Source organism: Geotrypetes seraphini, chromosome 3 (genome assembly GCF_902459505.1).
Source record: "Geotrypetes seraphini chromosome 3, aGeoSer1.1, whole genome shotgun sequence".
Lineage (NCBI taxonomy): Eukaryota > Metazoa > Chordata > Amphibia > Gymnophiona > Dermophiidae > Geotrypetes > Geotrypetes seraphini.
In genome coordinates, this window is record NC_047086.1 from 262,518,417 (window position 1) to 262,528,738 (window position 10,322).

The following is a 10,322-nucleotide window of genomic DNA, read 5'->3' on the forward strand; positions in this document are numbered from 1 at the left end:
GATATTGGCGGCTGCCTAAAAAGTGGCCGCCAATCACATGATAATCATGAGAAGGTGCTATAGAATTGTGCATCTGGGACAGATAGGCGCCAGAAATGTAGGCCAGGGTTTTCTTGTCCTACATTTCTTGCACTTATCTATATCATGAATCACATCTATTTAGGTACTTTACAGTGCCTAATGCCCATGGTGGCATTAAGCACTGTAAAGCGTCTACGTAGGCACGATTCCAGTGCTTCTATTTAGGTGCCAGTAGGCATTTTATTTTTACCATTTTTTTGCCATTTTAAAAGATGTTTCTCAATTAACTTAGGCAGTGGTAGGGCACCTACCAGCGCCTAAGTTTCAGCGCCATTTACAGATTATCCCCCATACTGCCAAAGAACAGTTGTGTAAGTTTTAGGAGCATGCAACCACCTCCTTGCTTGAAAAACTTAAATGATGTGCCAGCTGGACTTGGGGATCTTCATGGTGACACCTGATTGACTATGATGGTCTCAGGTAAAAATGGTGGTATGTCCAGATCTACTCATATTGTTCATTGAGGTAGATCATTTAATACCTCTTCAGATATGCTGGAGGGAAAATTAAGAAAAAGTAGAGGTGCTTTGCTCAATGGTTCAAGATTTTGGTTTTGTTTAGGGGAATTTTAGCTCCATTGACTGACTAAAAGGGTGAACTGTCATTTGATATGGTCGTAAACAGCTCAGAGACTCTGACTGAAAAATTTAATCTTGTGTTTATCTGCTGCTTCCTGCAGTTATCTGGCTTTCTCATCCCACCATTTGCTTTTAATTTGCCAAAGTCAGTACTTAGATTCATGCTTGACTTGGATATAGTAAGCCTTCTTTCTTGGGAACTGTATGCTCTGAATGTGAATCTTGTCTAGAATTCAAATTATTTCTGAGTCATTTTATCAAACAGTCCTAGTGTTTTCTTTTAATAAAGTCAAGGACATCAACACTTGTAAAGTAGGTTGCATCAAGAAATTTGCTTCATTGGTGGAAGATTCCATCATAATTATCATTGAACATGTGATGCTAGAGCTGAAAACATTTCATTCTTAGAAGTACAAAATTAGTCACTAAAATAAAATAAAGTCCTATTTCCCTCAAAACATTTTTTCAAGGTACTAAATTTTCTCAGAACTCTAGGCAGATTTATTCAATTATGTTCCTGTTTCCAATAATTTCAAAATCATTCTCATATTTATTTGAAGCTCTGGCTTCCTAGAATATTTGATAAATATCTTTTCAGATTCAGTTAAGAAACCACTTTCCTACATTTGTGAAATTTTTATTTCTTTAAACAGTTACATGGAACTCTGCCATAGAGCACAGTAGAGCCTAGTTTGGAACTAAATTGTTAAAATATTTCAAGCTACATCAATATTTTGACATTAATGGTCCTTAATGTCCTTTAAATCTCCAAGGAAGCAAACATAAAATGGGAAAAAGAGACACTTATCTTAATGCAAATAACACATCTGTTAGTTCATCCACTGTTGAGTGTGATTTTGTGTGCTTCACTTATAAAATTGATTGTGGTTTCAGGTTTGACTAAGCTTAGTTTCAGGGTAAAAAAAAAAAAAAAAAAAGGTGGGTTTTTTTTTGCCTTGCGGCCATGGCGGGTGCAGAAGTGTTGGGTGGCGTAGCCGAAGTTCAGATCGACCCCGTCGGGGTTTTTAAATACATCCTGGTGCGTTTGGAACTGGGCGAGGACCGGCGGGAAGTCGTGCGGGGCACAGGGAGCGCCGAATACCACAATCATATATTTGAAAAATTGAATCCAGAAATGGAAAAGCTGGGCATTACGTGTAAGTGCCTTGGAGGAGGAAAAATAGAACACAACAGCAAAGATAAGAAAATCCAAGTATTTGGAGAATCTACAGGATATGGCAAGGCTGATCACTCTGTGACTGCAGAGAAACTGAAAAAAGTATACACAGACTATGACGTCACCTGGTCTGATGACAAGAAGTGAACAAACAAAAAAAAAACCCTGACCTTTCCTTTTCATATATTTTAAACTTTTGTGTTAAAAAAATACCCAATAAATTTTTTTGCTTATTACACAAAAAAAAAAAAGTGGTAAAGACAGATCTGAAGGAAAATCAAGTGACTCATTCTCTAAAAAGACTTGTGAGCCAGGAATGATCTGATTCTGACTAAGAGAATACTTACCAGGAGATGTGTGTCATTTGGTCTCATGCACAGGGCTGAGCCTGAGCCTGGGGCATTGAGGCACTGTGGACTTCTGGTCCATCAGGAAAGCTTTCTCTCTCTATGAGTTGGTGATCAACATTGGTGCAGAATACATTGTCTCCAGTGTCCCTCAATGGCTTGAAGCTGGTGTATTGGTTGCAGACAGGACACTGGCCTCCATGATGGACTGTACCACTTCCAGTCTTGGCATTCATATCATTGAAGAACAAAGAAGCACTGCATAGTTTCTTGGAAACTGCTCATGAGCTGCTTCTTGAGGGCTGCCGTAGACAAACGCATGGATTCAGTCAGTTGATTATATCCCCCAGAGCAACCCATGGTGTATTAGGACTGGGTCTGGGCTCCTAAGAAACTGGCATGCACTCTCTGATATTGTTGAGGGTGAACTACCATTCTATTTGGGTTGCTTTGAAGACAGTAGTGACCTTGGTGCATTGATACTCTCAGCATCATGTTTCAAGGGGGATTGATGCCAACATTTCTTGGCCTCCACCTGAAGTATCACATTGGAATCATTCAACTCCCACAAGGATAAATCCTTTCTAGTCCTTATGGGGGAGTAGGGGGATTGGATGATGCCAAATCATGATGGACTTTACCAATGTTCAATGTTGACCTCTACCAATGTTCAATGTTGACGAACCCTGTTAGATATGAATGCATCCCATGGCTGATGCAAATCCCAGAGCCAAGGAGAATAATGCTTGGACCAGACTTCTGAATGCCAAAAAGTTTCTTGTACTGCTTCTCATGAGATTTTTATTTTAAAATTTCTTTATTAACACTTCAAGAACAAGATTACAACCAATACCCAAAGTTAAAAACAAACTAAAACACAGTAAAAATGAAAGCACATACACACACTTGATTACAGAACATTGACATACATGCCTATACTATTCTTAAGCAAAGTGTCAAAATTTTTAACTATGCCTCATATACCCCCTCTCTCATCCTAGGGAAGATAGTATCTACAATAATATTATCATTCAAGTATAAACAAAGAAAACGATACTCATAATTTTAACCCCTATAGGGAGAAATGATTAATTAGACTACTCATCAAAATAAAAAAAAAACCATTTAATACAAAAATTTTCCCTCTGTCCCTGAAGACCACAGGAGATTTTTTCATATATCTGATGCTCCTTGCAGATGATGATCCAATTAGATAATGAGTGGAACCTGTTTCCAGTTATAGGCTAAGATCAGTGTCAAGGCTAAGAAATATATTTGCCTCTGCAGGAAGAAAACCTAGCAAACATCTACCAAGACTTTCCAATGAGTAAAGGCTAAAGAAACTAGGGCTATTCAGCTTGGAGAAGATAAGATAGAGGTTTATAAAATACAGAATGGAGTGGAATGGATTACTTTTTACTTTTTCTAAAAATAGAAGGACTAGGGGGTATGCAATGAAGCTAGTAAGTAGTAAATTTAAAACAAATCAGAGAAAATATTTCTTCACTCAATGTGTAATTAAACTCTGGAATTTGTTTCCAGAGAATATGGTAACAACAGTTAACTTCGCAGCATTTATAAAAGGTTTGAACAAGAATTACTAATAGATGATTTTAAAATGCCAGATGTTGATTGGGATGCCCTATTTTGGGGTCTCCTAGAAGTGGGGAGATCCTGGATTCTCTATAAGGAGAGCTGTTTCAGCAGTTGGTAAAGGAACACACATTGGATGGGGCCATACTGGACTTAAGCCCAAATTCTCAAAGCTGCGTCGAAAGTTAGGCAGTGGTAGGCGCCCAACCACCACCTACCTTAAGTGGTTTCATTGGTGATAAATGATGAGGTAATTGGCTATGTCATTCAAAACCAATTAAAATCTAATTTTTAAAAATTTGGTGCTTACAAGCGCCTACATAAGATGGTGGTTAAGCTGGAAGTTGACGTAGGCACCAGTACATAAGAACATAAGTATAGCCTTACTGGGTCAGACCAATGGTTCAGCAAGACCAATAACCCGTTCTCACAGTGGCCAATCCATGCCACTAGTAACTGGCTGAAACTCAAGGAGTAGCAATATTCCATGCTACCGATCCAGGACAAGCAGTGGCTTCCCCCCACGTCTTTTTCAATAACAGACTATGGACTTTTCCTCCAGGAACCTGTGCCATTATGATGTGATTCTTGTTGAAAGTAGGCACAGGAAATGTAGGCCTGTATAACCCGGGTCTATATTTCTTGTACCTACTTTTGACATGGCCATGATTCTCTAAATGGCGCCATTGTGTGATTGACATGCAATCAGCACGGCTTTTCTAAGTGGCCACCCTAGTGGCACCCTTTAGAGAATTCAGCCCATAGTACTTACAAATTGGTATGGCGTTTCTGTTGTAGTGGGTGATCATCTAGCATCCAGTGATCTCCACATGGTGTGGTTTAATATTAAAGATAAGTGTAGAGAGAGCTCATTAAAAAGAAAGGTTCTTGACTTTAAAAGAATCAGCTTTGTTCAGATGGGGGATTATATCAAGGAGTTGTATGGAAGAAGTAGGAAAGTAGATGGCAACAAATGAAAGGAACTATTCTAAGGGCAAGAAACCATTTTGTAAGGAAAGTAAATAAAAGTAAGAGGAAAAGAAGGCTGCTTTGGTTTTCAAAAGTAGTAGCTGAGAAGGTAAGGAAAAAGAGGTTAGCTTTTATAAACTACAAAAGATCGTAGAAAGAGGAAGACATGCAAAAATATCTAGAAAAGTTAATAGAGGCTAGTCAAGTAGTCAGGAAAAAAAAGATGTAAATAGGGGACAAGACATTTTTTAGATATGTTAGTGCTAGAAAGAAGTGCAAAAGTGGCATTGCCAGATTCAAAGATGAAGGGGAGGAATATACATAGTAACATAGTAAATGACAGCATATAAAGACCTGAATGGTCTATCCAGTCTGCCCATTAGTTACATGCATTTTAAATTCATGATTAAATTGTCTTTTTTCTTTGATAATTCTGGGCCATAAACTGTAAAGTACACCCAGTACTGTCCTTATGTTCCAACTACTGGAGTTGCAGTTGAAGCTCACGTGAGCCTAACCAACCATCTCAATGTTTGCAGGAGACATACTGTAAAGTCTGCCCAGCAACGTTCTTATGTTTCAGTTACTGGAGTTCCCATCAATGCCATCCCCAGCCCATCCTATACCAAATTGCTATATACGAGACACAGACTGTGCAAATCTACCCAGTACCGGCCTTAGTACTTCAATTTATACCATTGATTTTCTAATAAGAGATCCTCTGTGTTTATCCCACACTTTTTTTTCAATTCTATTTCTCTTTCCACCACCTCCCTCAGGAGGACTTTCGAGCCATCAACCATTACTCCTAAGTCTACCAGCCTCCAGCTGGAGGTACCTCAATTTATGCCCTCTAGTTTTACCATTTTCCCTTCTCTGGAAAAGATTTGGTTCTATATTAGCACCTTTCAAATATTTAAACGTCTATATCTCCCCTGTTCTTCCTATTCTCTAGTAAACATATTCAGGTATTCCAGTCTCTTCTCGTACATCTTTTGGTGCAAACCCTTTACTATTTTTGTCGCCTTCCTCTGGACTGCTTCAAGTCTTCTTATATCCTTCACCAGATATGGCCTCCAAAACTGAATACAATACTCCAAGTGTGGCCTCACCAATGGCCTCCCTTTTTCTGCTGGCTACTCCTATTTCTATACAGACTAGCATCTATCTGGCTACAGCCATCACCTTATCATATTGTTTCACTGTCTTCAGATCCTCAGACATTATCACCTCCACCCCAATCAATGCATTTCAGCCTCTCACTTCCCAGCACATACAGCTCTCTCGGATTTCTACTCCCCAAATGCATCACCCTGCACTTTGCATTGCAATTTGGTTGCCAGACTTTAGACTATTTTTCTAGTTTTTGCAGATCCTTTTTCATGTTTTCCACTCTGTATGTAGAAGCTGATAAAGATAAGGCTGAACAAATATCTCTGTTCTGTGTTAACAGCTGAAGCGCTGGAAGCAAGACTGCAGAAAACAAATGGAAATAAGGATGGCGGTTTGGTAGACACTGAGAGCCAGATTCTCAAAAAAATCTATCTTTAACATGTTCGCTAAATTGGCTCCAGCAGATTTATCATGTACATATTTTAGTAGTGGATTATCAAAACGGTTTAGGGAGTTCTTTTCTGAATTTTCTAGCAGTCTCCGATACTGCCATGCAAATGTAGTACAAACAGGTCATTAACATTGAAATAATCACTAGGAGCAATTCTCTATAATCGTCGAGTGATTCTCTATCCTGGTTGTGCCACATTTGCATACAAAATTTACCGACAGGTCTGAGCTATCATTGCTTTACTTTCTGATCAGTATCTGAGCACTGATTGGCTCAGGCACTGACAGGAAAGTAAGGCTTAACAACTCAGATCCCCTCCCCCAATGTAAATTAAAATAATAATACGTAACTTAAAAAAAAAGCAAATTGAAGTTCGGCAGGAGAGATGCTCACTCTCTCCTGCCATGTTGCTGACACTAACCCCACATGCTCTTGGCAGCGGGAGAGATGCCCAATCACTCCTGCCATCAAGAAACATCCCCCGCCAACATCCCTTGGTGGTGGGAGAGATGCCCACGCTCTCCCACTGCCACGCAAAACCTCCCCGTGCTTCTGATGACCCTCACCTCTACCCCTTACCTTGGTTAGATGGCTGGCCAGAGGGATGCTTGCACCCTCCTGCCAGCTTGCCCGCCTCTTCAAAATGGCGGGCCTTCCTCTCCCCAGTGCATCCTAGCCTCCCTCCCAGTGCTTTCTGGGATGCACTGGGAGTGGCCTAAGTGATCAGGCTAATTGGAGTCTTAAGGAGGGGCCTTAGGTGCCTGCGCCAATCAGGGCCTTAGGCCCCTTCTCAGTGAATCCCAGGAAGCACCAGGAAGAGGAAGGCCTGCCATTCTGTGGATATGGGTGGGCTTGGGGGTGTGTCGGTATGGGGGCAAGTTTTCATGGGGGTTCCGGCAGGGGGGAGTGGGCATCCCTCCTGCTGTTGATCTTCGGAGAGGGTGGGGGTGGGGTTTCCAGCAGGAGGGACTGGGCATACCTCCTGCTCGCTGACTTCATGGTGTGACCAGTCAGGCCTTCTGCCAGTACAGGTCCCAGTCAGAACAGAAGGCAACAAGGTGAAACAGAAAACCCGGGGAGGAGTTGGGAAGGAACAGGTTGGGTCTGAGCTGAATAACCTTATTGACCACCAGGGGAGCTCAAGAGGCCCTTGGAACACTGCCAGGGCTGACACAGCAGGGCGGGGTCCCAAGGGATATAAACCTGTCCCAGACAGCAGGAAAGGAAGCCAACTAGGGAGGAAGTTAAAGCCTTGCCTCCCTAGAAACCCTGATGAGCTGAACAGGGACAACAGACCTCAGGCCATGGAAGTAGAGGATTTTGAGCAGTCAAGAGAATGGTCTCAGTTGGAAGAACCTATGGATTGTCAAGATGCCTGTGTTACTGGAGAGGATAGCTTCCCTGAGCCCATGCAGGTTAATTGGACTTTGAGACACAATCAGTGAGTGGTTTTTTTTTTCTCTTTTTTGCTGTTTTTGGAAGCTGTGTTTTACTTTGAATGCTGATTGTGTTTGTATGAAAGCTGAGAGAGAGATAGAGGGAGAGGTTTTGCATTCAACTGGGTGGGAATGTGAAAGCCTGTTTGGAAGGCTAGCAATTTTTGGCAAAACCTAATTCTCTCTCTCCTGTTACCTGGCAGTCCTAATTAAGGTCTGTCAGAGGCTTTCTTTATTTTGCCAAGGACTAACAAAAATTGAAGGAACTCAAATAGTGAACTGTAGTCTTATGGACTGATTGCAGTAACTGCTTTTCTGCAGTTAGCTTAAGCTCTGTTTTGAAGCTAAGGTCTCCAAGAGGAGGTGAGACTGAAGAAACAGTAAAGCATAAACTGTAAAGTTAATTGTATCCACTGCAGTTGACTTGTTTTTTTTCTTGGAAGTTTTCCTTTTTGTATTATGTTTTCTTTTGAATGCTGAATAAGGAATATGAGCTGATATTCGTGGACTGTTTAAGGCATTACTTACCTGCTATGGAAACAGTGAGTAAACTGAACCATTTATATTAACTGATTGAGTGCTGTGACTTTTTGGTGTTTTTCTTGATTTTGAATCCAGTCCTGCAGGGTGACTCCAGGCCGGGTCACACGCAAGCATATGTTTTGGTGTAGTCATCAGGATTGCTATGAACCCCTATCCAGGGTTGTACTGATGGCCACATAATATGTGACCAGTCAGGCCTTCTGCCAGTACAGGTCCCAGTCAGAACAGAAGGCAACAAGGTGAAACAGAAAACCCGGGGAGGAGTTGGGAAGGAACAGGTTGGGTCTGAGCTGAATAACCTTATTGACCACCAGGGGAGCTCAAGAGGCCCTTGGAACACTGCCAGGGCTGACACAGCAGGGCGGGGTCCCAAGGGATATAAACCTGTCCCAGACAGCAGGAAAGGAAGCCAACTAGGGAGGAAGTTAAAGCCTTGCCTCCCTAGAAACCCTGATGAGCTGAACAGGGACAACAGACCTCAGGCCATGGAAGTAGAGGATTTTGAGCAGTCAAGAGAATGGTCTCAGTTGGAAGAACCTATGGATTGTCAAGATGCCTGTGTTACTGGAGAGGATAGCTTCCCTGAGCCCATGCAGGTTAATTGGACTTTGAGACACAATCAGTGAGTGGTTTTTTTTTTCTCTTTTTTGCTGTTTTTGGAAGCTGTGTTTTACTTTGAATGCTGATTGTGTTTGTATGAAAGCTGAGAGAGAGATAGAGGGAGAGGTTTTGCATTCAACTGGGTGGGAATGTGAAAGCCTGTTTGGAAGGCTAGCAATTTTTGGCAAAACCTAATTCTCTCTCTCCTGTTACCTGGCAGTCCTAATTAAGGTCTGTCAGAGGCTTTCTTTATTTTGCCAAGGACTAACAAAAATTGAAGGAACTCAAATAGTGAACTGTAGTCTTATGGACTGATTGCAGTAACTGCTTTTCTGCAGTTAGCTTAAGCTCTGTTTTGAAGCTAAGGTCTCCAAGAGGAGGTGAGACTGAAGAAACAGTAAAGCATAAACTGTAAAGTTAATTGTATCCACTGCAGTTGACTTGTTTTTTTTCTTGGAAGTTTTCCTTTTTGTATTATGTTTTCTTTTGAATGCTGAATAAGGAATATGAGCTGATATTCGTGGACTGTTTAAGGCATTACTTACCTGCTATGGAAACAGTGAGTAAACTGAACCATTTATATTAACTGATTGAGTGCTGTGACTTTTTGGTGTTTTTCTTGATTTTGAATCCAGTCCTGCAGGGTGACTCCAGGCCGGGTCACACGCAAGCATATGTTTTGGTGTCTTCAGACGGATGCGTCTAGTTGTGGATTAGGGGCCATCCTTAGCCAGGAAAGCCACGGCATAGAACATCCTGTCTTGTATTTGAGTAGGAAACTCCATCCCAATGAAAGAAACTATGCAGTGGTTGAATTGGAGTGTTTGGCCGCGAAATGGGCCATGCAAACACTCGACCATTATTTAGGGGAACGTCCTTTCACGTTAGTCACTGACCACGCTGCCCTTAAGTGGTTAGGTACTATGCGTAATAACAATGCCCGCCTTACTAGATGGTACCTAGCCCTCCAAACTTTTAGATTTACTGTAGTTCACCGCCCGGGACGGCTGAACACTAATGTGGACATACTTTCCCGTATCCCGGAGAAGGCTACTCCTACTGATACTTCTAGGGATAAGCGCCATTTAAGGGTGGGGGTATGTGACCAGTCAGGCCTTCTGCCAGTACAGGTCCCAGTCAGAACAGAAGGCAACAAGGTGAAACAGAAAACCCGGGGAGGAGTTGGGAAGGAACAGGTTGGGTCTGAGCTGAATAACCTTATTGACCACCAGGGGAGCTCAAGAGGCCCTTGGAACACTGCCAGGGCTGACACAGCAGGGCGGGGGCCCAAGGGATATAAACCTGTCCCAGACAGCAGGAAAGGAAGCCAACTAGGGAGGAAGTTAAAGCCTTGCCTCCCTAGAAACCCTGATGAGCTGAACAGGGACAACAGACCTCAGGCCATGGAAGTAGAGGATTTTGAGCAGTCAAGAG

At 42.0% G+C, this 10,322-nt stretch overlaps 1 protein-coding gene across 1 annotated transcript; it reads left to right on the top strand.

Moving 5' to 3' along the window:
* The first annotated feature begins 1,623 nt into the window (after positions 1–1,623).
* LOC117358239 (14 kDa phosphohistidine phosphatase-like) lies at positions 1,624–2,071 on the top strand. The gene has a single exon (XM_033939932.1). The coding sequence runs from the start codon at positions 1,624–1,626 to the stop codon at positions 1,981–1,983; it is 360 nt and encodes a 119-aa protein (XP_033795823.1). The 3' UTR covers positions 1,984–2,071.
* Positions 2,072–10,322: the final 8,251 nt, after the last annotated feature.